Genomic DNA, 27,632 nt, shown 5'->3' with positions numbered 1-27,632 from the left:
CATTGGAGACAGTAATTGGAGTCAGACATTGGAGACAGACATTTGAGACAGTCCTTGGAGACAGACATTGGAGACAGTCATTGGAGACAGACATTGGAGACAGTAATTGGAGTCAGACATTGGAGACAGACATTGGAGACAGTCCTTGGAGACAGACATTGGAGACAGTCCTTGGAGACAGACATTGGAGACAGACATTGGAGACAGACATTGGAGACAGACACTGGAGACAGACATTGGGAGACAGACATTGTAGACAGTCATTGGTGACAGTCATTGAAGACAGTCCTTGGAAACAGACATTGGAGACAGTCCTTGGAGACAGACATTGGAGACAGTCCTTGGAGACAGACATTGGCATACATTTTGCAATATACAGTGGGAATCTCACCAGTGAGGGCTGCGTGCTACAGTCAGTGTTTTCATTATGGGAGAAGATTACAGAGTCTTTTACCAGCACGGCCACAGCTCGCAAGATGAACGACACAAACAGGTTCACATGGATGTAGTTCCTAGTACAGTGGAGCCTCCTACACACACATACACACACACGCACGCACGCACGCACGCACGCACACACACACACACACACACACACACACACACACACACACACACACACACACACACACACACACACACACACACACTCACACATGAGACATGGGGTCATGATAAGAATGTTTATTAACGGTGTCTATAAGTGAATTATGGGAAATATAAACATCCAGAAGGATCCTTGATAACCCCCGTATTAAAAACAGCAAAACACTACTCCTTTCACAAAGCATGTGTGTGTGTGTCTCTATGTGTGTGTGTGTCTCTATGTGTGTGTGTGTCTCTATGTGTGTGTGTGTGTTGGTTACCTGAACAGACAGAGAATGAGTGTAGAGGTGATGAGAGCGATGAGGGAGAGACTGTGGCCCAGAGTGTACAGAGTCTTCACCACCGAGTAGAACAGCAGCTGGAGGAGACACACATACAGTCATGTACACACACACATTGCAACACACCAGCTACATCAAGGACACACAGACACAAACATTGTCACACATAGGCATACATTCTGCCTGCATTATAAAAAGCCTTGCTGATGTCAAAACAGTCTGTCTCTACAAGTGTTTCTTTCACAACCAGTTTGGAATGCAAAAGATAATGTCCATGGTTGCACCAGCGCTGTTTAGCTTCAAACCTGCATTAATTACCCCTTTCCTCTCATAGATGTCATACCACAAGAGGTTGGGAAATACCTGCAACTAGTGTGTGTGTGTATATCTTAGTCTGTCTGCTCTTCAACATTCTCCACCCCATCAACCTCTCATCCTGATAAACAACCATTCTCCACCCCATCACCCTCTCATCCTGATAAACAACATTCTCCTCCCCCTCACCCTCTTATCCTGATAAACAACATTCTTCTCCCCATCACCCTCTCATCCTGATAAACAACCATTCTCCTCCCCATCACCCTCTCATCCTGATAAACAACATTCTCCTCCCCATCACCCTCTCATCTTGATAAACAACATTCTCCTCCCCATCACCCTCTCATCCTGATAAACAACATTCTCCTCCCCATCACCCTCTCATCCTGATAAACAACATTCTCCTCCCCATCACCCTCTCATCCTGATAAACAATATTCTCCTCCCCATCATCCTCTCATCCTGATAAATAGCATTCTCCTCCCCCTCACCCTCTCATCCTGATAAACAACATTACCCTCCCCATCACCCTCTCATCCTGATAAATAACATTCCCCTCCCCACCACCCTCTCATCCTGATAAATAACATTCCCCTCCCCACCACCCTCTAATCCTGATAAACAACATTATCCTCTCCATCACCCTCTCATCCTGTTAAATAACATTCCCCTAGCCAGGTTGCAAAAATTTGACGTCCGTCCAGGTAAGCAGGATGTCGAGATATTACTTCTAAACCAACCACTATGGGCAACGGTGAGCGCTATTACCATCAAGGGGTGGCAGGTACCCTAGTGGTTAGAGTGTTGGACTAGTAACCGAAAGGTTGCTAGATCGAATCCCAGAGCTGACAAGGTAAAAATATGTCGTTCTGCCCCTGAACAAGGCAGTTAAGGCCGTCATTGTAAATAAGAATTTGTTCTTAAATTACTTGCCAAGTTAAATAAATGTAGGCTTGGGGTTTGCTCTATTTCATGTCAGGTAACTGATGCATTCAGTAAAAATACACCTTATGGAACAGCAGGGACTGTGAAGAGGCACAGACACACTTAGAAAGGATAAGACGTTCAAATCAAACTTTATTTTTCACATGCGCCGAATAGAACAAGTGTAGACTTTACCGTGAAATGCTTACTTACAAGCCCTTAACCAATAGTGCGGTTCCGGAAGAGTTAAGGAAATATTTACTAAAGTCAAAAGTAATACAATAAGAATAACAATAACGAGGCTATATAAAGGGGGCACCGGTAACGAGTCAGTGTGCAGGGGTACAGGTTAGTTGATGTTGTATTGTAAATATGTGATAGTGGAATAGTGCCCTGAGGTAACTCAGTAAAAGTATTGGGTAAAGTGTTTTAAACGGTATGTAACTGCCTTAATGTTGCTGAACCCCAGGAAGAGTAGCTGCTGCCTTGGCAGGAACTAATGGGTGATCCATAATAAACCCCAGGTAGAGTAGATGCTGCCTTGGCAGGAACTAATGGGGGATCCATAATAAACCCCAGGAAGAGTAGCTGCTGCCTTGGCAGGAACTAATGGGGGATCCATAATAAACCCCAGGAAGAGTAGCTGCTGCCTTGGCAGGAACTAATACTTTTACTGAGTTAATAAACCCCAGGAAGAGTAGCTGCTGCCTTGGCAGGAACTAATGGGGGATCCATAATAAACCCCAGGAAGAGTAGCTGCTGCCTTGGCAGGAACTAATGGGGGATCCATAATAAACCCCAGGAAGAGTAGCTGCTGCCTTGGCAGGAACTAATGGGGGATCCATAATAAACCCCAGGAAGAGTAGCTGCTGCCTTGGCAGGAACTAATGAGGGATCCATAATAAACCCCAGGAAGAGTAGCTGCTGCCTTGGCAGGAACTAATGGGGGATCCATAATAAACCCCAGGAAGAGTAGATGCTGCCTTGGCAGGAACTAATGGGGGATCCATAATAAACCCCAGGAAGAGTAGTTGCTGCCTTGGCAGGAACTAATGGGGGATCCATAATAAACCCCAGGAAGAGTAGCTGCTGCCTTGGCAGGAACTAATGGGGGATCCATAATAAACCCCAGGAAGAGTAGCTGCTGCCTTGGCAGGAACTAATGGGGATCCTTAATAAATGCAATCAGAAATACAAATCTTAATTAGCATTGGAGGAAGTGGTGGGGATGGATGTCATATCGAATGTGGGGTTAGTTGTCACTGTCAAACACATGATTACTATATTGTTGGTGGACATTGCTACTGCCAGTATACAGTATAATAAATCCCAAGCTATTTTATGCTGTTGCTATAGAGACCTCCATTACAAGTAAACACAAACAGCTTTGGCCGACATATCAAAATGTGTTGGGAATATGTAGTGTGGAGAACGTTTGCATATTGGTAAAACTTTGCAGACATCAGAATAGAATGTTGATGCCTGGCCGACATCTAAACGATGTAGAACTGTAGAATTTAGAATGTAGCCATTCTACACACATCTTTGAGACATCTTGCCATGAGCAAACCATGTCTAAACTGCTCAATGCATCATGTGCACATCCGTTGGGCAGAGGTATCTGTGCTATCTCGGTTTGTTGCCTCTCTTTCACACACATCATTTTGTCTGTCACACACCCACACATGTACACATGCAAATGTACTAAAAATGTCAAAGGTTTTTCTCAAGGCATAAAATGATGCATTTTCAACCCCATCTTTCACAGACTGGAACATGTTCCGGGATTCTTCCGATGGCATTGAGGAGTACACCACATCAGTCACTGGCTTTATCAACAAGTGCATCGAGGACGTCGTCCCCACAGTGACTGTACATACAGTACATATCCCAACCAGAAGCCATGGATTACAGGCAATATTCGCACTGAGCTAACGAGCTGCCGCATTCAAGGTGTGGGACTCTAACCCGGAAGCTTAAAATAAATCCTGCTATGCCCTGCGGCGAACCATCAAACAGGCAACGCGTCAATACAGGGCTAAGATTGAATCATACTACACCGGCTCTGATTCTTGGCTTATGTGACAGGGCTTGCAAACTATTACAGACTACAAAGGGAAGCACAGCTGCGAGCTGCCCAGTGACACGAGCCTACCAGATCAGATAAATCACTTCTATGCTCGCTTCAACGCAAGATACAATGAGACATGCATGAGAGCATCAGTTGTTCCGGACGACTGTGTGATCATGCTCTCAGTAGCCGATGTGAGTAAGACCTTTAAACAGCATACACAAGGCCCAGACGGATTACCAGGACGTGTGCTCCGGGCATGTTCTGACCAACTGGCAGGTGTCTTCACTGACATTTTCAACATGTCCCTGATTGAGTCTGTAATACCAACATGTTTCAAGCAGACCACAATAGTCCCTGTGCCCAAGAACACTAAGGTAACCTGCCTAAATGACTACTCACTTCGGTAGCCACGAAGTGCTTTGAAAGGCTGGTAATGGCTCACATCAACACCATTATCCCAGAAACCCGACACCCACTCCAATTTGCATACTGCCCAAACAGATCCACAGATGATGCAATCTCTATTGCGCTACACACTGCCCTTTCCCACCTGGACAAAATGAACACCTATGTGAGAATGCTATTCATTGACTACAGCTCAGCATTCAACACCATAGTACCCTCAAAGCTCATCACTAAGCTAAGGATCCTGGGACGAAAACCCTCCCTCTGTAACTGGATCCTGTACTTCCTGACGGGCCGCCCCCAGGTGGTGAGGGTAGGTAGCAACACATCTTTCACGCTGATCCTCAACACTGGAGCTCCCCAGGGGTGCGTGCTCAGTCCCCTCCTGTACTCCCTGTTCACCCATGACTGCATGGAAAGCATGACTCCAACACCATCATTAAGTTTGCCAATGACACAACAGTGTTAGGCCTGATCACCGACAACAACGAGACAGCCTATAGGGAGGTGTCATGAGAATTATGTTCTCGATGTTCATAAACCAATTAAATTAAACTACTCAGCGTGCTAATCAGGATTTGTAAGATACTGATTGAAATAAAACAGACGGAGGCCCAGCTAAAATAGTCAATAAGGTTTATTCACGAGAGCGCTGGTTAGTTGTACAAAACCAGTCATTTTATACTGGCTCCTTACGCACATAGGCTTGCACACAAACAAAATTCATACGCACATACGCTTGCACACAAACAGTCGGTATCCTACGCACGTACTGTCCTGCTACCCAGTCGACAAAGATTAGGGACCGTGAGAATCACTCCCTGACCTTTCCCAAATCTCTCAGTGGCCCCAGCCAAGGTCGGCACCGAATTCTGCTCAGACAGTCTGTTTTTAAGACACTATAAAGACATAAACATTAACTATATCGTTTTACCCTAATTCTGACGAGAACTACACATTTATTGATTATAATTTTATACATTCTAATCTATTCCATACAATTTTTGGTTTCAGGGTGGAATATTCTAATCATTCAATTAACAGATAAATCCCATTAACAGGAGGAGATCAGAGACCTGGCCTGTTGGTGCCAGAACAACAACCTATCCCTCAATGTAACCAAGACTAAGGAGATGATTGTGGACTACAGGAAAAGGAGGACCGAGCACGCCCTGATTCTCATCGACGGGGCTGTAGTGGAGCAGGTTGAGAGCTTCAAGTTCCTTGGTGTCCACATCAACAACAAACTATAATGGTCCAAACACACCAAGACAGTTGTGAAGAGGGCACGACAAAGCCTGTTCCCCCTCAGGAAACTAAAAAGATTTGGCATGGGTCCTGAGATCCACAAAAGGTTCTACAGCTGCAACATCGAGAGCATCCTGACCGGTTGCATCACTGCCTGGTATGGCAATTGCTCGGCCTCCGACTGCAAGGCACTGCAGAGGGTAGTGCGTACGGCCCAGTACATCACTGGGGCTAAGCTGCCTGCCATCCAGGACCTCTACACTAGGCGCTTTCAGAGGAAGGCCCTAACAATTGTCAAAGAGCCACCCCAGTCATAGACTGTTCTCCCTACTACTGCATGGCAAGCGGTACCGGAGTGCAAAGTCTAGGACAAAAATGCTTCTCAACAGTTTTCACCCCCAAGCCATAAGACTCCTGATCAGGTAATCAAATGGCTACCCAGACTATTTGCATTGTGTACCCCCCCCCACCTCTCTTTTACGCTGCTGCTACTCTCTGTTTATCATATATGCATAGTCACTTTAACTATACATTCTTGTACATATGTAACGGATGTGAAACACTAGCTTAGTTAGCGGTGGTTCGCGCTAAATAGCGTTTCAATCGGTGACGTCACTTGCTCTGAGACCTTGAAGTAGTGGTTCCCCTTGCTCTGCAAGGGCCGCAGCTTTTGTGGAGCGATGGGTAACGATGCTTCGTGGGTGACTGTTGTTGATGTGTGCAGAGGGTCCCTGGTTCGCGCCTGGGTATGGGCGAGGGGACGGTCTAAAGTTATACTGTTACATTGATGCTGTTGACCCGGATCACTGGTTGCTGCGGAAAAGGAGGAGGTCAAAAGAGGGGTGAGTGTAACGGATGTGAAACGCTAGCTTAGTTAGCGGTGGTTCGCGCTAAATAGTGTTTCAATCAATGACGTCACTTGCTCTGAGACCTTGAAGTAGTGGTTCCCCTTGCTCTGCAAGAGCTGCGGCTTTTGTGGAGCGATGGGTAACAATGCTTCGTGGGTGACTGTTGTTGATGTGTGCAGAGGGTCCCTGGTTCGCGCCCGGGTATGGGCGAGGGGACTGTCTAAAGTTATACTGTTACACATACTACCTCAATTGGCCCGACCAACCAGTGCTCCTGCACATTGGCTAACCAGGCTATCTGCATTGTGTCCCGACCACCGCATGCCAACCCCTCTTTTACGCTACTGCTACTCTCTGTTCATCATATATGCATAGTCACTTTAACCATATCTACATGTACAGTCGTGGCCAAAAGTTTTGAGAATGACACAAATATTCATTTTCACAAAGTTTGCTGCTTAAGTGTCTTTAGATATTTTTGGTCAGATGTTACTATGGAACACTAAAACATAATTACAAGCATTTCATAAGTGTCAAAGGCTTTTATTGACAATTACATGAAGTTGATGCAAAGAGTCAATATTTGCAGAGTTGACCCTTCTTTTTCAAGACCTCTGCAATCCGCCCTGGCGTGCTGTCAATTAACTTCTGGGCCACATCCTGACTGATGGCAGCCCATTCTTGCATAATCAATGCTTGGAGTGTGTCAGAATTTGTGGGTTTTTGTTTGTCCACCCGCCTCTTGAGGATTGACCACAAGTTCTCAATGGGATTAAGGTCTGGGGAGTTTCCTGGCCATGGACCCAAAATATTGATGTTTTGTTCCACGAGCCACTTAGTTATCACTTTTGCCTTATGGCAACGTGCTCCATCATGCTGGAAAAGGCATTGATGTAAAATATATCACTAGCCACTTTAAACAATGCTACTTAATATAATGTTTACATACCCTACATTACTCATCTCATATGTGTATATTGTACTCTATATCATCTACTGCATCTTTATGTAATACATGTATCACTAGCCACTTTAAACTATGCCACTTTATTTACATACCCTACATTACTAATCTCATATGTATATACTGTACTCGATACCATCTACTGCATCTTGCCTATGCCGTTCTGTACCATCACTCATTAATATATATTTATGTACATATTCGTTAGATTACTCGTTGGTTATTACTGCATTGTCGGAACTAGAAGCACAAGTATTTCTCTACACTCGCATTAACATCTGCTAACCATGTGTATGTGACAAATAAATTTGATTTTGATTTTTGTTCGTCACCAAACCGTTCCTGGATGGTTGGGAGAAGTTGCTCTCGGAGGATGTGTTGGTTCCATTCTTTATTCATGGCTGTGTTCTTAGGCAAAATTGTGAGTGAGCCCACTCCCTTTGCTGAGAAGCAACCCCACACATGAATGGTCTCAGGATGCTTTACTGTTGGCATGACACAGGACTGATGGTTACGCTCACCTTATCTTCTCCGGACAAGCTTTTTTCCGGAAGCCCCAAACAATCGGAAAGGGGATTCATCAGAGAAAATGACTTTACCCCAGTCCTCAGTAGTCCAATCCCTGAACCTTTTGCAGAATATCAGTCTGTCCCTGATGTTTTTCCTGGAGAGAAGTGGCTTCTTTGCTGCCCTTCTTGACACCAGACCATCCTCCAAAAGTCTTTGCCTCACTGTGCGTGCAGATGCACCCACACCTGCCTGCTGCCATTCCTGGTGCAAGCTCTGTACTGGTGGTGCCCCGATCCCGCAGCTGAATTAACTTTAGGAGACGGTCCTGGTGCTTGCTGGACTTTCTTGGGCGCCCTGAAGCCTTCTTCACAAAAATTGAACCGCTGTCTTTGAAGTTCTTGATGATCCGATAAATGGTTGATTTAGATGCAATCTTACTGGCAGCAATATCCTTGCCTGTGAAGCCCTTTTTGTGCAAAGCCATGATGACGGCACGTGTTTCCTTCCAGGTAACCATAGTTGACAGAGGAAGAACAATGATTCCAAGCACCACCATCCTTTTGAAGCTACCAGTCTCTTATTCGAACTCAGTCAGCATGACAGAGTGATCTCCAGCCTTGTCCTCGTCAACACTCACACCTGTGTTAACGAGAGAATCATTGAGAGGATGTCAGCTGGTCCTTTTGTGGAAACGTTTTTTGGGGGGTCAGTTCATTTGCATGGCAAAGAGGGACTTTGCAATTAATTGCAATTCATCTGATCACTCTTCATAACATTCTGGAGTATATGCATATTGGCATCATACAAACTGAGGCAGAAGACTTTGTGAAAATGTATATTTGTGTCATTCTCAAAACTTTTGACCACGAACGTACATACTACCTCAATCACCCTGACTAACCGGTGTCTGTATATAGCCTCCCTACTGCTATTTTCGTCTTTTTATTGTTGTTTTATTTCTTTACTTTACCAATTTTCACCCAGTTCCTTTTTTTGCACTATTGGTTAGAGCCTGTAAGTAAGCATTTCACTGTAAGGTCTACCTGTTGTACTCGGCGCACGTGACAAATAAACTTGATTTGATTTGAAGATGTGAGTATACAAATTAGCCCTATTTCAACCCAGAACATTGGAAATACACACAAGAGTAAACGCGTGACAACCAACCCTGGTCTCCCCTAACCTCCAAAATGTACATTTATGGACAAAACATCGGATTCTGCAGTGAAACTGTGAGAGCTTGTTGCGTGAGACACCATCTGAGACACACACATGTGTTCACACACTTACAAACACACACACACACACTCAAACACATACCACACACACACACAATTGACACGAGTATCAACATTCAAACATAAAACTGTTCAAACCTTAATATTGTGCTTTGTCTCTAATCCCAAACAATAAACCCTAACTTTAACCTTTCACCTCTGACCCCTGACCTTGACCCTATTTGGGGAGAAAGTCCAGACTCCTCTCGACAGTTGTAAGGCACGGAACCCCTTCATCCCTTCCTCTTCCAGACAGAATCCTCTCCTCTGACTGTGGAATCTCAATGGAACACCTGGGAGGGTCTGGACTAACTCAACCACAGAGGCTGTCATACCACCAAAGATCAACCATATGGAATCACTGAGGAGGACGGAGCGAGAGAGAGTGAAAGAGAGAGAGAGAGATACCAGATACCAGTTCCAGATATTCTCTATAACATGGTAGTTACATTGCAGTTAGCCTGTTTGTTAACCAGGCTAAGAACATGCCATTAAAGAAACAAGGCTGGGAACAACTACTGATTAAGGCCCAATATGACCTTTGAGCATTGGAATGCAGTCTCCTATATCCCTGCAATAACCTAGCCAGGCCACGTAAGCCCTATGACTCTCTACTCTCATCGTACAGGACGCCTCAGGCCCACAGGGAGTACACACACACTCAGAGGTAGGGTATGACAAACATTGTGAAATGTTTGGAGGGATCAAAATGTAATTTCCCTGGGCTCCCTGACCTTATAACCCACTATCATCAAGCAGACAAAAGAGAAGTTTCCATTTGAGTCACAACTGCTTGAACAACCTGTTCCAGCTCAGTGCAGTGTCTGACTGTATAGTGATTTAGTAGTGAATGGAGTCTGTTTCTTCATTCTGGTTCAGTAGTTAAGGTTTCTCTGCCATGTTGGTTCACTAACTGTGGAGTTGCCGTGGTTAATCCTACCATGTTGGGTTTGTTGTCGCTGGACCAGCAGACAGTGCTGAGGCTGGGGTAGACGTCAGACCAGCCAGCCTCGGTACAGTTCCTACTGATGTTGCCTAAAAGAGAGAACATACAGGAATAGAAGGAGGGATTGTCAGGAATCGTGAATTTGCCCAAGGTGTGAAAATGCAAAGATAAGGCCAACACATACTATATTTTAAAATGTTTAATAGACAGATAGACATACAGACAGGTGCAACGGGAGACAGACACGGTCCTCCAGATAGTCTGGCAGCAATCTACTGCTGAGTGAAGAACAAACCACTCGTTATATGCTCATTCCTTATCTGTTGGTTCCCTCAGTGCCAGGCCCAGACCATGACAACTGTGGCTCAGAGTAACCTGTAGATGATTCTATCTTCTGGACAGACCTTTAGCTGGGTTACAGACACCGGCCTAAGCCTCAGGAGAAGGTCTCTCAGGGTGCTAAATCCTGCTTTATGGTGACCCCTAACCTCAGAGTGGGGTCATCGAGAGGTCACTAATACATTTCATTTGCAACTAGAATTTTTATCCTGACAGGATGTACAGTATGGTTGATGGAAGGATTTAGGTACAGCGGGATGGAGGAATAGATTTGAGTTTACCTTGTCGTCCGAAGAGGTGTGTGAGAGCAGGGGGGCAGGAGAGAGTCACCACCTCCCCTACTGCTGCTGGGGCCCAACACGAAATGTTGTCCCATAGGCCACCACAGCCTACACACACACACACACACACACACACACACACACACACACACACACACACACACACACACACACACACACACACACACACACACACACACACACACACACACACACACACACACACACACACACAACCCGTGGGAAAGCAGACACAGGTCACAGGCGTTAGGGGACCCTGTGTACCAACAGATACGATTCTGTCCACTTTCACTACAGCTACGCTTGGTGTAAACCCGTACAAACAGGTCATAAGAAAATGTACACACACACAACCACTCATGCATGTCAAACCTGTATGTGTGTGTGTGTGTGTGTGTGTGTGTGTGTGTGTGTGTGTGTGTGTGTGTGTGTGTGTGTGTGTGTGTGTGTGTAGGCTGTGTGTGTGTGTGTGTAGGCTGTGTGTGTGTGTGTGTAGGCTGTGTGTAGGCTGTGGTGGCCTATGGGACAACATTTTGTGTGAGAATGTGTCTACCTGCAGGCTCCATGGATTGTTTCTTCAGCTCATAGTGACATACTAGCTCTGCCCTCTGCAGCTCCCAGAGGAAGTGACACGTGGGATTTCTCCCGCTGACTTTCTGGACAGAGAGGGAGTAGAAAGACAGTCAATGGATGTGTCTTAAATTAACTTAACTGTCTCCACTCCTCGTCTTCTCTTTTCTTCTCCTTGTCTCCTTCACTCATCTATTTAGGCAGACATATTGGCTGTACCATTTGGAATATTGAACTACATGAGAAACTGTGGGAGAGGGAGAAAGAAATAAGGGTGGAAAGAGAGAGGGGGAGTGTAAAGAGAGATGGAAAAGAGACGGAGAGAGAGAGAGATTCTTGCATTCCTTTGGACAGAGCTCACTGTGTGGAGAGGGTTAAAGGCATTGGGTACTTATCGTGACCACAGGCAACAGGAACATCCAAACAAACAAACCAAGAACAACCCCCTCCACTTAACACAAACACACAGACAGACAGACACTCACAGAGCCATCCCTGTGCTAGGTATGTCTTCTGACTTGCAGGCTTTAGGATATTCACTTACAGACAAACATAAACTGTGTGTGGGGTTCATATGCTTGTATTGTGTGTGCATGTTTATATGTGTGCATCCGTGCGTGTGAGTAGTTAAGCTGGGTGATCTATGAAGTTTATATTGTGAATTAATACTTCGCTCTGCCACAGTTCAGGACTATCATTGTGATTACACCTTTCCCTCCTTGCCACTCCTTCCCCTGCACCGGCCGCATCCTCTTGGCATCTCTGTTCCTTTTGGAGCTGATTTATCAACTCTACTGTCACCAGAACACAAACAACCAATAACCCACAACCTCATTACTGTCTCAACCAATCACACAGTTCCCCGTTACTGTCTCAACCAATCACACAGTTCCCTGTTACTGTCTCAACCAATCACATGTTATCTCACCACTACCAATGGAAACATGTAACATCCTATAATATGTCATTTATTTGTTGCACACAAAATTCAAATTCTCAATATCCTGACACTGTGCGGGTTTCCAAGAGAGAGAGAGAGAATGGAGAGAAACAGAGAGAGAGAGATAAATACAGACAGACAGACAGACAGACAGACAGACAGACAGACAGACAGACAAAGCGAGAGAGAGACAGATGGATTGTAGTCTCTAGACATCCAGGTTGCCTCCCACAATTTTCAAATATTCCAGTTTAACACGTCTGTATGTAATATAACCTCAGTTTGGTATAGAGGAACTAAGTCATTACCTTATTTTCTTGAACAAAATACGAAATAGTAGCTAGCAAGATTGAGATCACAGAGGTTACTTTTAATGAGCGCATTTCGCAAGTGGCTAGTTTGCTTCAACTACTTTCACAAGAACCACTGCAAATGTTTTGCCTGCAAACATTGGTTTTTAATCGCGATGTTCTGGCATGTCTGCCTCGTGATTTGTTGGAAGAGTTGTCTGTCTGAAGAGAACCCACCCTGGATCAAATTAAGTAACAATGGGATTAACCAACACATTTTTAGCTTAAAAGTGTCAATTGGGGTAATTTCTTACAACAAATTGATAATATTGCAAAGACAACCTCTGTCAAGCAGTAACATTTTAAATTTTAATAATCTTTTGTAACAAAAGTAAATGGTTTAAATTCCCCAAAACAAGCAAATATATTTTAAAATTTTCACACATTTATAGTCAATATTTTGTATTTTTTTTCATGTTTTGAATAGATATTTTGATACATTTCATCCTTAGCCACTTGTTATGAACATGTGTCTGTTATTCATTCAAAGTGCTGTGTTTCTGTGGTGCTCCGAGGCTGATAAATTGCAGATTAAGCTAATCTGACTTCCCGGTACGACCTAAAATGGCCACCAATATGGGCGATACGGGTGCCGGTGCCATCAGATGTTTACTGTGCCTTCAGATAATATTCACACCCCTTGACTTTTCCATATTTTGTTGTATTGACTTTAAAATAGATTCAATTGAGTTTATCCCATAATGTCAAAGTAGAATTATGTTTTTCTACATTTTTATAAATTAAGAAAAATGAAAAACTGAATTGTCTTTAGTCAAAAAGTATTCAACTCCTTTGTGATGCCCTAAATAAGTACAGAAGTAAAAATGTGCTTAACAAGTCACATAATAAGTTGAATTGACACACTGTGTGCAATAATAGTGTTTAACATGATTTTTTAATGACTACTTCATCTCTGTACCCCACATATACAATTATCTGTAAGGACCCTCAGTTGAGCAGTGAAACACAGATTCAACCACAAAGACCAGGGAAGATTTCCAATGGGCACCTATTGGGAGATGGGTAAAAAAAAAGCATACATTGAATATCCCTTTGAGCATGGTGAAGGTATTAATTACGCTTAGGATGGTGTATCAAAACACCCAGTCACTACAACGATACAGGTGTCCTTCCTAACTCAGTTGCCGGAGAGGAAGAAAACCACTTAGGGATTTCACCACGAGGCCAATGGTGACTTTAAAACAGTTACAGAGTTAGTCTTTGATAGGAGAAAACTGAGGATGGATCAACTACATTGTATTTACTCCACAATACTAACCTAAATGACAGAGTGAAAAGAAGGAAGCTTGCACAGAATAAAAATAATCCAAAACATGCATCCTGTTTGTAACAAGGCACTAAAGAAAACCCCCCAAAAAATGTGTCAAGCAATTCACTTTTTGTCCTGAATACAAAGTGTTATGTTTGAGACATATCCAATACAACACATTACTGAGTACCACTCTCCATAGTGGTAGGTGCATATGCTTGTAATCGTTAAGGACTGGGGAGTTTTTCAGGATAAAAAATAGAATGGAGCTCAGCACAGGCAAAATCCTAGAGGAAAACCTGGTTCAGTCTGCCTTCCACCAGACACTGGGAGATGAATTCACCTTTCAGCAGGACCATAACCTTTTAAACACAAGACCAAATATACACTTGAGTTTCTTACCAAGATGACAGTGAATGTTCCTCAGTGGCCGAGTTACAGTTTGACTTAAATCTGGCAAGACCTGAAAATGGTTGTCTAGCAATGATCAACAACCAATTTGACAGAGCTTCAAGAATTTTGAAAAGAATAATGGGCAAATGTTGCACAATCCAGGTGTGTAAAGGTCTTAGACACTTACCCAGAAAGACTCACAGCCGTAATCGCTGCCAAAGTTCCTTCTACAAAGTATTGACTCAGGGGTGTGAATACTTACATAAATTAGATATATGTATTTCATGTTCAATAAATTTGCAAAGATTTCAATAAATTAAAAAAGATTTTCACCATGTCATTATGGGGTATTGTGTGTACAGATGAAGTCAGAAGTTTACATACACCTTAGCCAAATACATTTAAACTCAGTTTTTCACAATTCCTGACATTTAATCCAAGTAACAATTCCCTGTCTTAGGTCAGTTAGGATCACCACTTTATTTTAAGGATGTGAAATGTCAGAACAATAGTAGAGAGAATGATTTATTTCAGATTTGATTTCTTTCATCAAATTCCCAGTGGGTCAGAAGTTTACATACACTCAATTAGTATTTGGTAGCCTTGCCTTTAAATTGTTTAACTTGGGTCAAACTTAAGTTTGTTAAAAATAAATTTGTGGAGTTGTTGAAAAACGAGTTTTAATGACTTCGACATAAGTGTATGTAAACTTCCGACTTCAACTGCAAATGGGCGACTATTACTATTATATTTGAATCCATTTTGAATTCAGGCTGTAACACAACACAATGTGGAATAAGTCCTGAGGTATGAATGCTTTCTGAAGGCCCTCTAGCATACCATGAAAGAACGCTATGGGCAATCAACTCACTTCCAATGGCATCTGACTCATGAGAATCTCGACTTGGTACATAAACATATAAAGACTGGAAACTAAATATGCATTTACATTATTGTTTCTTTTCAGTTATAGTGGCTCTATATTCTTCAGAGTACATCAATCTACCTGTATGTCAGATGTCACAACGTTTACCATTTCGTCCACATTGTCAACTTAGCTGTCCACCACTGATAGGCTTTTACAAAGGAGAGATCATTTTTCATTCCTCCATATTATCACAGCATTTACAGTAGCCCTAAATAGTTTTTTGTTGTTGTCAGTTACTAGTTGCTTGACAAAGTCTTAACATTTCTGAGGGATAAAAGAACTGAATAACGACTGAATAAGCACAACATAGATCAATCAAGTGTTTTTTCACACAAATGTCAAGTGTCTGACTACGACTTTATTATTTTAAATAAAGATGTATAACATAATAGACTTAAGTAAGAACAACTTATTTAATAAGTGTAAAAAGTCATTGTAAAAAGTCAATAACGTTAGATTAGCATAGCAGATAAATAAAGATATATTTACTCAATAACCTAATATTTTGTTAACAATACTCAAAAACATTAAGTTATAAGAACATCCGCTTTGCATCTGAGTGAGTACCACATATATGATTTGAGTTCTACAGGCAGTTGGAGATGTTTGAGTAACCCTTATTCAATTGGTTTAATGAGTTGGGCAATTACTTTCTACAGTGCACCTAGCCAGTGGCGGCCTGCCATTGTTTACAAACCTGTTTTGAGGCCCATCTGTTCTGCACGTTATTTTAGCATGAATACATGTCACATATCAGTTTGCAAACAATGTAAAAAATATATATAATTGAGTTAATAAAGCCACATACAAACATGGTCTCTTTTTTTGTTTTCTTGAGTAAGGAAGCTCCAAAATGCAAGTGTTTCAGCATAGCTCAGTGCTTTCTGTGGTGGTTGGCCAGCCAGTGTAAAATTTGGATCATAGGAGTTGGTAATGTTCTCTAGTTGCGCAGTGTTTGGCTCAGTGTTCTGTCACTCATGAGGACACTACATCACCGCTCAAAAATTCAAGCCCCTTGGGTGCTGCCATCGACTTACATTAGAAGTGCCCATCCAAAAGGCTCAAGGTCATTGGCCACAGATAAAATTACGTCAAATCACGTTTTATCTACCTTGGATTGATCATGTCAACATCATACTTTCAAAATCTTAGCTAGCAAGCTAAACAAGCAGTCATCATCATGAATCAGGTCGACAATCTACTGGTAAATCCTTTTCAAGCTTTGTCACATGAAGAAAAATGATAGATTAAACGTATCGGAGCTCATCGGCCAGTGGAGATAAACAGTACACAACAAGTTGGAAATAGCAAATTCTACAATGAGTGGTTTGGAAGGAATCAGTGGCGAACTGTAAGCGTTGCAAATCAATCACTAGCCTGCTATTAAGTGGAGTGGGTGTGTGGTCCAAGTCTGGTTTTAATGGTCTCTTTCCAGGCTTAAAAGGATAAACATTCACATGACATTCACATGACTTCTGCCACATTCAAAACATCTGGAAACTCAGAACTGGGAAATCTAAGAGTTCAAGACAACTGGCAACTCTGGAAAAAAAGAGCTCCGACTGGGAAAATACATTTTGAACGGTCATCCAACTCGGAATTCCAGAAAAGGAACTCAGGCCTCTTTCTAGAGCTCCGACCTGAAGATCACTGATATCATGATTCAACCTTGTTTTTTCCAGAGTTGTTTTGAAAGCACAATAAATCCAGAGAATGCCAGACTTTGAGAATGCCAAAATTTGCCCACAAGGACCGCCGCGCCACCTTCCTGTTCAAGTGAGCACAGCACAACAAGGTGAGTCCAAAAATGTATTGTATGCTGCTGCATAAATGATGTAATATGCCAGGGAGTTATGTATACTGTAGCTAAGAAAGTAATACTAAGTGTTTGTTGTGTAATAAGCTGTTAGTAGCTTACTACACAACACCCTAATAATGTGGTCCCTTTCCCCTCATAACTTAGCCTACTGTTCTGACTTGGTGACTTGGTGATGTACATGTAGCCATTAGCCTGTTTTAGAGAAATGTAATAATTGAATATTGTAATTGTAAGAGCTTTGATTGTCTGCTTATATGCCCCCTTTATTTGTCCTACGGTTCTGACTTGTTGTACAGGTAGAACACTGTAAGAACGGCCCATGTTCTGAATTCTGTCACTGTACATTTCAAAAGTACTAAACAAATAGTTAAATTGACTATGTCCATCCTAGCTTGCTCATTAATGTCTCAATCGAAATTACGGATTGGCTTTTATCCGCTGTGATCCCCTAATGCCATAGTTTGTACATTTCAATTGACAGTAGAAACCACATTTGTTTAACCAAGTCAGCCATATCAGCTATGTTTATTAAATGACAGTAAATGAGGCTGAATTAACTATTTATCTGCCAGACAAGGCTCCGCTGATAGCCAGGTGTAGCAATGGTAAGGATTCACTCCATGGTGCTGAAAAGAAAGCTCTGCGGTTGGGACAGCTTTATGTAGGACCTAACAGTTTGTGGACACCGTTTGTCACTGTTATAGTGCAATTACTGTATTGTTTAGTATTGTGCAGTGGCTTTGCTGTTATGCATAGTATTTTTTTTGTTTTTATCCCACCAAGATTTACATGCTAAAATCGCCACAGAACCTACCTATAGGTGACATCTACTCACCACACGTAAAAGGCAGAGTGCGAGGAACAGCAGACCGACCCGTGACCGCTCCATGGTTGCAGGCCGCGCACGAGCAAGTAGTACTCCGAAATGTCCAAGCGCACCGTGGGGTCTTGTCACACTTAGCGGAACTCATGGGGTCCCTCTCAGGGCGCAGCTCGAGGGCAGAGCCCGCATAATATTTAACCCAGAAAAATCAATAAGTCATCAGACACCGAAAAAAGTACACATTAATAATGGTCATCAGTCAATTGGTGTTGGTGAAGAAAATAATCACAGCTTGTGATTGAAAAACGTTCCACGAGGTGTCCGTTAAAATCGTACCGAAAGCTGTTTGTACTGGTATGGAGAGAAAGAGGGAGAGAGAGAAAAACAGGGAGACTATGAAATAGAAAGAGAATGCTGGAAAGGTGGGGAGTCAGTCGGAGCCACAGAAAGCTCCGAGGGCAGCTATCAGAAGTGAGGCGGAGGTCGGTTTGATAGCAGAGATCTCTTTCCCGTTAACTTATGGCACTGCGCGTTCCCGTCAACTCCGTCCAGCCTCTGCCCGCGCCTGAGTGATCCGCGCTACCGAGGCAGTCAGTGGGCTCAATAACAACAGCACTCACTCTCACACAGAGAGAAAATGAGAGCGATAAATAGAGAGAGAGAGAGAGACATTGTATAAGGCTGGGGTTGGGGTCAAGGGCAATTATTCAGTCTTAGGCAAGGTAACTCATCACATGACCTCTTCTGTCACATTAAGTCCCTGGATGGTTAGTTTATTTTCTTCAAAAAGAGAAGGTGTGTTGTAGTTTCTGTTCAGTGTACTACAACTGTGGTTCTGGTTAAGGACAGAGATTAGGCCTAGTAGCCTACCCCCTAGACTCCTAGTCTCCAATCATTTCTGTCTGGACGGCAAAGATAATCAGTTGTCTAAAGGGTATATAGCTTGTTTGGAGTAGGACTATGAGGTATGAGTTGAGGGTCAAGAGTGAAGGACATGTAATTTAGGTTTACCTGCCTGGTGTGCCATCTCCCCCGCCTTCAGTTTACAGCACCACCACAGTGACCTCTAGCGGCCTTCACCTGAACTACACTCTACATGCTCGTAGCCTTCGAAACCTGATAGCTGATAGTGCTCTGTAATGCCAGAATGACTGTCAGATAATTATAATGAAAGATAGATGTCTCATCAGAGGTACTCTGATGCATTCCTGTGAAAAGAAAAGAAGAGAGGAGAAAGAGGGGAGGAGAGAAGAGATGAGTGTGAAAAGAGGAGAAGAGGGGGTAAGGAGAAGAACAGAGAAAAGGAGAGGGGGAGGGGAGTCGATTGAGAGGAGAGAACAGTGTATAGTGAAAAGAGGAGAAGAGAGGAGAGAAGAGAACAGTATAGAGTGAAAAGAGGAGAAGATAACAGGATGAAGGGAAAAGAGGAGGAGAGAAGAGAACAGCATAGAATGAAAAGAGAACAGCATAGTGAAAAGAAAGAACAGCATAGAGGAGAAGAGGACAGTAGAGTGAAAAGAGGAGAAGATGAGAGAAGAGAACAGCATAGAGTGAACAGAAGAGAAGAGAGGAGAGAACAGAATAGAGTGAAAAGAGAAGAGAACAGCATAGAGTGAAGAGGAGAGAACAGCATAGAGTGAAAAGAGAAGAGAACAGCATAGAGTGGAGAGGAGAGAACAGCATAGAATGAAGTGGAGAGAACAGCATAGAATGAAGAGGAGAGAACAGCATAGAATGAAAAGAGGAGAAGCGAGGAGAGAAGAGAACAGCATAGAGTGGACAGAGGAGAAGAGAGGAGAGAACAGCATAGAGTGAAAAGAGGAGAGAACAGCAGAGTGAAGAGGAGAGAACAGCATAGAATGAAAAGAGGAGAAGCGAGGAGAGGAGAGAACAGCAGAGTGAAAAGGAGAAGAGAGGAGAACAGCAGAGTGAAAAGAGGAGAGAACAGCATAGAGTGAAAAGGAGAAGAGAGAACAGCATAGAATGAAAAGAGGAGAGACAAGAGGATGAAATTCCAGTGATAAACTCATCCCAGCTGTGTTCTGTCTGACTCACAGATCATTCAGTCATTTACGAGTTTAATGTGATGATGAAGAATGTCTTTATACCATAACAACATTCACATGGCTGAGAGCGAGAGGGCGAGAGAGAAATAAAGAGAGATTCAGTCCTCACACAACCACTTCTGTCACATGAAGTCCCTGGAAGGTTTGATTTAACAGCCTGAGATGGTCTTAAAGGAGTTGTGGTATTGTCCATGACAGGAGGGGGTGGAAAGGGAGTGAGAAAGAAAGAGAAGAGGGAGAGTGATAGTCTCAGATCTTTGAAAGTACCTCCTTTTTAACAGCTCATGTCATATCAAATCATACCCCAAAATGTTATTGACTCATTCTTGTAGTTGTGGACAAAGCATAAATTAGAGACAACCCACTCGGTTTGGAAATATTTTGAAGACAATATATATATGACATCCATCAGATCAGTCTGTTTTTCACAGTTTTCCTCTTTCTTTTTCCCTTTTCCTGCTCCCTCTCCCTATTTCCTTTTCTCTCATTGGTTGAGTATTATACTGATGTACTGTATCTGGTACTGTACTGTATATTGGGAACTTCAGAGGAGTAGAACAAATGTTAGCCTTATTTGGACAAAAACAGAGATTCATCTTCAGATGTGTTTGTCTGAGATCCGTTTGTGTGTGTTTTGAAAGTGTGTGTGTGGGTCTGCGCCTCAGTACCAACATATTCATGTGTGACACACACGCAGTTTCCTGTTATGACATGATAATGTAAATATGGGAACCCACTGATGCTCTGAGTAGCCTCTATTCAGTTCCTACTTGTCCGCTAGAGCAGTGGTTACTGTTGAAAGTTGCAATAGTAGAATGCACAAGGTGCAACTTTTAAATTGGGTAGTGCATCATCACTTCCTCTTGTCATGTCAGTCATTACACACCTTAAGAGCTATTTATAACTTGTCAGAAATGTCCAGATCAACAGGCCCATGTCAGCTAATGTTTTTTTAGCCCATAGATAGTTGTACATTTTCAGTCACTCAAATATCACATGAATATACATTAGACATGGCCAAATGTATAGAATTGCAAGAAAATTTGCTTTAAATCTGCAAAATTGTATTTGCAACTTATGACAAAATATGTAGAATTGCAGAAAATAAACCTGCAAAATTCATTGGGTTGTTCCCCAATGCTGGAAGGGGGGCTCCAAGTGAAACATTTTGGGAACCCCTGCACTGGAAGCCCCCATTAGTGTTGAAAAACCTGTCCATAGAGTAGGGTTAGAAGTCAACCAAGATCTAAGGTCAGTTTAGCATTTCCAACGAAAGCATGTGAACCAATAACAGCACACCAATCAAAGCACTTTATTGCACCGTATAGTATGACATTGAGCCAATGGAAGGCTCTTATAAAAGTGTCCTTCTGATCTTTTCATCATGTGTACAAAACAGTCACACACACCTGTACCGTACAAAATCAACACTATTTACACACAATATATACATACAAACACACACACACACACCATGCAGTCTCTCTCACCTCTGGTTTCTGGACCAGGTTTAACCCTACCCACCAGACTCGTTTCTCTCCAACACACAGTCAGGGGCTGATAATGTCATCACCATTCTCCAGTACAGAATAACAAGCAAATAAATACACGTCATGATATGCATGTTTTTCATACATGGCATCACATTATAGCTCTCTGAGACAAAAGTAGCTGATGAATTAAATACAAATGAAATGTGTTGTGTTTTTAATGATCAAACTCAAAAGATGAATGTAAACAAAGCATAAGGAGCACTAAAATGTTTTTCACAGAAAAGTTATAACTGATAACATGCATATAAGATGCCATAAGTAATAACTTATGACTAACATATTTAAAATAAATAAATAAACTGTGTCTCTTTGTTAGAACACTTCACTGTGGGTGTGTCTCTGTTAGAACACTTCACTGTGGGTGTGTCTCTTTGTTAGAACATTTCACTGTGGGTGTGTCTCTGTTAGAACACTTCACTGTGGGTGTGTCTCTTTGTTAGAACATTTCACTGTGGGTGTGTCTCTTTGTTAGAACATTTCACTGTGGGTGTGTCTCTTTGTTAGAACACTTCATTGTGGGTGTGTCTCTTTGTTAGAACACTTCACTGGGGGTGTGTCTCTGTTAGAACACTTCACTGTGGGTGTCTCTCTTTGTTAGAACACTTCACTGTGGGTGTGTCTCTTTGTTAGAACACTTCACTGTGGGTGTGTCTCTTTGTTAGAACACTTCACTGTGGGTGTGTCTCTTTGTTAGAACACTTCATTGTGGGTGTGTCTCTTTGTTAGAACACTTCACTGTGGGTGTGTCTCTTTGTTAGAACACTTCATTGTGGGTGTGTCTCTTTGTTAGAACACTTCACTGGGGGTGTGTCTCTGTTAGAACACTTCACTGTGGGTGTGTCTCTGTTAGAACACTTCACTGTGGGTGTGTCTCTTTGTTAGAACACTTCACTGGGGGTGTGTCTCTGTTAGAACACTTCACTGTGGGTGTGTCTCTGTTAGAACACTTCACTGTGGGTGTGTCTCTTTGTTAGACCACTTCACTGTGGGTGTGTCTCTGTTAGAACACTTCACTGTGGGTGTGTCTCTGTTAGAACACTTCACTGTGGGTGTGTCTCTGTTAGAACACCTCACTGTGGGTGTGTCTCTGTTAGAACACTTCACTGTGGGTGTGTCTCTTTGTTAGAACACTTCACTGTGGGTGTGTCTCTGTTAGAACACTTCACTGTGGGTGTGTCTCTGTTAGAACACTTCACTGTGGGTGTGTCTCTTTGTTAGAACACTTCACTGTGGGTGTGTCTCTGTTAGAACACTTCACTGTGGGTGTGTCTCTGTTAGAACACTTCACTGTGGGTGTATCTCAAATACCACCTGATTCCCTACACAGAGTCCTACTTGTCCTAAGTAGTGTACTATAAAGGAAATAGGGCCATTTAGAAAGCATTGTGTCTCTGGTCCAGAGCTGGGTTTTACAACTCCTTGCAACTACATTTCCCCCCTGCTACTTACTGGGCTCTCTGCTTAGCAGAATCACATATTACCATAATCATATGCGTACAATGTTTAAACAATGTGGGATAGAAACAATGGTTTACTTCTAACGGATTCACTTGGCATTTAGGAGTCAATGGGTTTTAGGAAACAAATTGAGAATGTGATTCTAATAAGAGGAGTGCACTGCACTGCATTGCGCGGCTCACACACGCACACACGCGCACACACACACACACACGCGCACACATGTACACAGGGTGTGGGTGGAGAGAGCTGTATAACAGGGCTAGACCTCAGTGTGTTTCAGTTATCTCTCCATATAGATTATGTTTATATACAATATTTATATTTATACACTAATCTGAACCCCCTGTCTTCTTCTGACAATATACTTTAATAACTTTAATATTTTTAATGTCTATTTCATCAAGAAAACAGATATGTTCAGGGATATTTTCTCTCTCTCTCCTAACAACAACTACTAGTGGTCCAGTCAGTCTTCCTGTCTATCGATACACAGTGTTCCCTTAAGGTTTTGTACAGTGACTTCCTGTCTATCGATACACAGTGTTCCCTTAAGGTTTTGTACAGTGACTTCCTGTCTATCGATACACAGTGTTCCCTTAAGGTTTTGTACAGTGACTTCCTGTCTATCGATACACAGTGTTCCCTTAAGGTTTTGTACAGTGACTTCCTGTCTATCGATACACAGTGTTCCCTTAAGGTTTTGTACAGTGACTTCCTGTCTATCGATACACAGTGTTCCCTTAAGGTTTTGTACAGTGACTTCCTGTCTATCGATACACAGTGTTCCCTTAAGGTTTTGTACAGTGACTTCCTGTCTAGGTGTCAGGTTTAACCGGGGGTGCAGAAACAGCCATACCTCCACCACAGCACAACTAAAGGATCAGACAACTGGCACCACACCATATGACCATGTGCAGATTCAAAAATACAGTACGTCTTGATTTAAAATGAACACTAGCGATATACAAGCACATATCCATACACACGCATGCTAACACACATACACACACATCCCCCTCACTCAGGTCCACCCCCCCAGGATGGGGCATCTGGGTTACATGTTATAAGCCACGTAGATGGGGTCGAGCTGGTCCTGTAGGAAGCCGTCCCGGAGGTGCATGCGCTGCTTCTCCCCGCGAGAGTTGATGGGGATCACCCCGATGTCCGTTACTACGACGACCCCAACGATGAGGTAATGCTCCTCCAGCACCGCCTTGGTCACCATGGGAACCAGGTCCAGGGCTTCCTGCTCCGAGCCTTCTAGTTCTATTACGACTACCAGCAGGTTAGTCCAGGGAAACACCGCACTGTGGCACACACACACACACACGTACACACGTACACACACACGTAATTTACAACTATAGTGATTATACCTTAATTAAGAATTGAAATAGAAACAGCTGTTTTAGGTGTGCATAGCGACGTACCACTCCATGATGTTCTTGTGCGTCCTGATGACGGAGGTCTCTATGTCTATAGGATGGTACCTCATCCCCCTCAGCTCCATGGCCTCCTCCAACGCGCCCACAACATACAGAGCATCATGTCTCTCTGGGGAGGAAACAGAGAGAAAGGGTGAGTGTGTGTGTTAGTGTGTGTGTGTGTGTGTGTGTGTGTGTGTGTGTGTGTGTGTATATACCTCCGCTGGCATCGGTGAGTTCAGTACGTCGTAAGAAGCCCAGGTATCCGGTGCGAGCCCAGACGGTGGACGTGTCTCCGAAGCTGAGTCTGGAGGTGAAGTGATCAGACTGAAGGACCTCCTCTCCATAACCACTGTAATATCCACTGCCATTATGGGCACTGTGCACCCAGATCTAGAGAGGGGGAAGAGACAGAGAATTTAATTTAAATCATCTTTGTTGGGGCAACATAAAACCAGGAAACAATATCATTAAATCAATTAGTGTGTATGTGTGTGTGCTGACCTCTCCTAGGTGGGAGTCTCCCAGCGGTCCCTTGGTCTCTGGGTTGGCAATGATGATGCGGACGCCAGGTAAGATCTGAAACAGTCACCATGGTTACGCTACAATGCTTCCATCTCCAGGTCCACATACGGCATATACTGCAGCCTATGAGGCATTCTGGTCTATGTGTAGAGAGCTGCAGCCGAACCACCCAGTGAACCACAGACAGGAGAGAAGCTGAGTCTAAGGACTCAACAGTCATGAAGCTTAATGATTGTAAATGTTCAAACATGGCCCAGGACCCACCTTTCCTGACTCCATGAGAGGGAGACTGTGAGGAGAACCTCTCTCCACCAACCGCACCCTGAGAGAAACAAAAAACACTGTTATACAAGTTGATTGGTTGATTGATCTGATTGGTTGTTGCTGTGATTGACCGGCAAACATACCTATCATGCCGCAGAGCTCTCATGTCCACGTACACTGTAGTGGGATCCGGCCCAGAGGTTCCCTGTAACCAATCACAGCACAGAGTGACCATGTTATCACACACAAACGAACATGTACAGTACATAAACACGCACACACACACACACACACACACACACACACACACACACACACACACACACACACACACACACACACACACACACACACACACACACACACACACACACACACACACACACACACACACACACACACACACACCTGTAGACAGATAGCCAGGTTGACCCTACAGCCGAATGCTGTGCTGACAGATCGGGGGTGCAGGCCCAGGTCTTTAAACAGCTTGGAGAAGGAGTGTGTTAGAGACATCCTGGGTCTCTCCTCTGCTACCACAACACACGCCCTCACACGGGACAGGTCCAGGCCCCGTGCCTGGAGAGGAAGTGGAGGGGTGTGAAGAGAAGGAGAGAGTGGGGTGAAGAGGAGGAGAGATGGGGTGAAGAGGAGGAGAGATGGGGTGAAGAGGAGGTGTGCGGGGTGAAGAGGAGGAGAGAATGAGGTGAAGTGGAGGAGAGAGTTGGATGAAGAGGAGGAGAGAGTGGGGTGAAGAGGAGGAGAGAGTGGGGTGAAGAGGAGGAGAGAGTGGGGTGAAGAGGAGGAGAGAGTGGGGTGAAGAGGAGGAGAGAGTGGGGTGAAGAGGAGGAGAGAGTGGGGTAAAGAGGAGGAGAGAGTGGGGTGAAGAGGAGGAGAGAGTGGGGTGAAGAGGAGGAGAGAGTGGGGTGAAGAGGAGGAGAGATGGGGTGAAGAGAAGTTAACTTTAAATACACAACATTTCAATCCTTACCTCCCTCTCATCCCACCCTCATCCTACTGATGGCTATATAAAGCTGTTGTTTGTTCCTGGATCTGTTCCCTATGTGTTTCTCTCAGTGAGTCAGCTCCTAGTTTCCATGGCAATTTCCATTGGTGAAAGTTAACCTCTTAAAATAAACTCAGTCTGTCGATCAGCAACCAATCAGACAACACCTCAGGCCACAAACACACTGTTTACTGAGTCAATTCAAAGAGCACTTGATTTAGTTCTCTCTGCGTGTGGAATGTGTTTGTTTATGTGTGTGTGTGTGTGTGTTTGTGTACCTTCAGTGCCTCTGTCTGCAGGCCCAGTCCTTTAGTGCAGAGCTCCATGACGCTGTAGGAACAGAAGGTGTCTCTGACTCGGAGCTGGCTGACAGCGAGCAGCCACAGGGCTGGGTTAGACTCCAACTCTACTGGAGGGATCAGGATAGACTGGTGGCCACTATACACACTGGAGAGTTAGAGGTTAGAAAGGGAAGTCAATTGTTGGACATTGAAACAGTTGTTTAACAGGTGTGTGTGTGTGTGTGTACCTGCAGAGACACCAGAGGACGAAGCCCAGGCCACAGTAGGGGTCGAGACAGATGGCTACCTCTCTGGAGGGATAGAGTTCACACTGCAGCTTCACCGATCGGCAGAACGCTCCCACCGCATTATGGGACATCTACACACACCCACGAAACATGTCAGACACTAGGCATAGCAAGGGATAGAGGTTAGGGATGGAGGTCAGAGGTTAGGGGTTAATGTTACCTGTACTCCAGCCAGCATGCCAGTAGTGGACACACTGAAGTCCAGATAGGCCAGGGCATCAGGGTTACAGGGCTTATATAGAGCTGGAGGCTTCTTCTTTGGCAGGTCATCTGAAAACACAAAATAATATTCAGTTATACACCAGTACAAACAACCAGCTAACAGCCTGACAGATACACTGTATGTGGTCAGAGCTGACCTGTGTCCAGGACGGGAGGCCAGTTCCTGATGTCCACTGTGGCGACCGCCTCCTTCGACCGCAGCAGCTTACAGATGACCGCTGTGGTCATCACACAGGCCGAACGACTGACCTAGAAGGACAGAGAGGTGGATGAAGGGACAGAGAGATGATGAAGGGACAGAGAGATGATGAAGGGACAGAGAGATGATGAAGGGACAGAGAGATGATGAAGGGACAGAGATGATGAAGGGACAGAGAGATGATGAAG

At 43.7% G+C, this 27,632-nt stretch overlaps 2 protein-coding genes across 5 annotated transcripts in view; both read right to left on the bottom strand.

Moving 5' to 3' along the window:
- Positions 1-18,628, bottom strand: part of LOC100136266 (vasoactive intestinal polypeptide receptor type 2) — a 21,988-nt gene extending 3,360 nt beyond the window's left edge. Inside the window, 6 exon segments of the mRNA NM_001124527.2 lie at positions 392-530; positions 867-964; positions 10,396-10,490; positions 11,022-11,129; positions 11,596-11,698; positions 18,148-18,628. Of these exon segments, the coding sequence (NP_001117999.1) occupies positions 392-530; positions 867-964; positions 10,396-10,490; positions 11,022-11,129; positions 11,596-11,698; positions 18,148-18,201 (597 nt within the window). The 5' untranslated portion in view covers positions 18,202-18,628.
- A 2,866-nt stretch (positions 18,629-21,494) lies between these two features.
- Positions 21,495-27,632, bottom strand: part of LOC110536564 (disco-interacting protein 2 homolog C) — a 41,327-nt gene continuing 35,189 nt past the window's right edge. For all 4 annotated transcript variants that reach the window (XM_036935057.1, XM_036935054.1, XM_036935056.1 and 1 more), the window contains exons 27-37: positions 27,383-27,494; positions 27,184-27,293; positions 26,964-27,094; positions 26,713-26,881; positions 25,837-26,007; positions 25,572-25,633; positions 25,429-25,486; positions 25,144-25,218; positions 24,858-25,032; positions 24,646-24,769; positions 21,495-24,522 (exon numbers count right to left, since the gene is read on the bottom strand). In XM_036935057.1, the coding sequence (XP_036790952.1) occupies positions 24,270-24,522; positions 24,646-24,769; positions 24,858-25,032; positions 25,144-25,218; positions 25,429-25,486; positions 25,572-25,633; positions 25,837-26,007; positions 26,713-26,881; positions 26,964-27,094; positions 27,184-27,293; positions 27,383-27,494 (1,440 nt within the window). In that variant the 3' untranslated portion in view covers positions 21,495-24,269. The remainder of the gene's footprint in view (positions 24,523-24,645; positions 24,770-24,857; positions 25,033-25,143; positions 25,219-25,428; positions 25,487-25,571; positions 25,634-25,836; positions 26,008-26,712; positions 26,882-26,963; positions 27,095-27,183; positions 27,294-27,382; positions 27,495-27,632) is intronic.

This window comes from Oncorhynchus mykiss, chromosome 11, assembly GCF_013265735.2.
Source record: "Oncorhynchus mykiss isolate Arlee chromosome 11, USDA_OmykA_1.1, whole genome shotgun sequence".
NCBI lineage: Eukaryota > Metazoa > Chordata > Actinopteri > Salmoniformes > Salmonidae > Oncorhynchus > Oncorhynchus mykiss.
The sequence above is the reverse complement of the archived record's forward strand: the minus strand, read 5'-3'. Positions and strand labels throughout refer to the sequence as shown.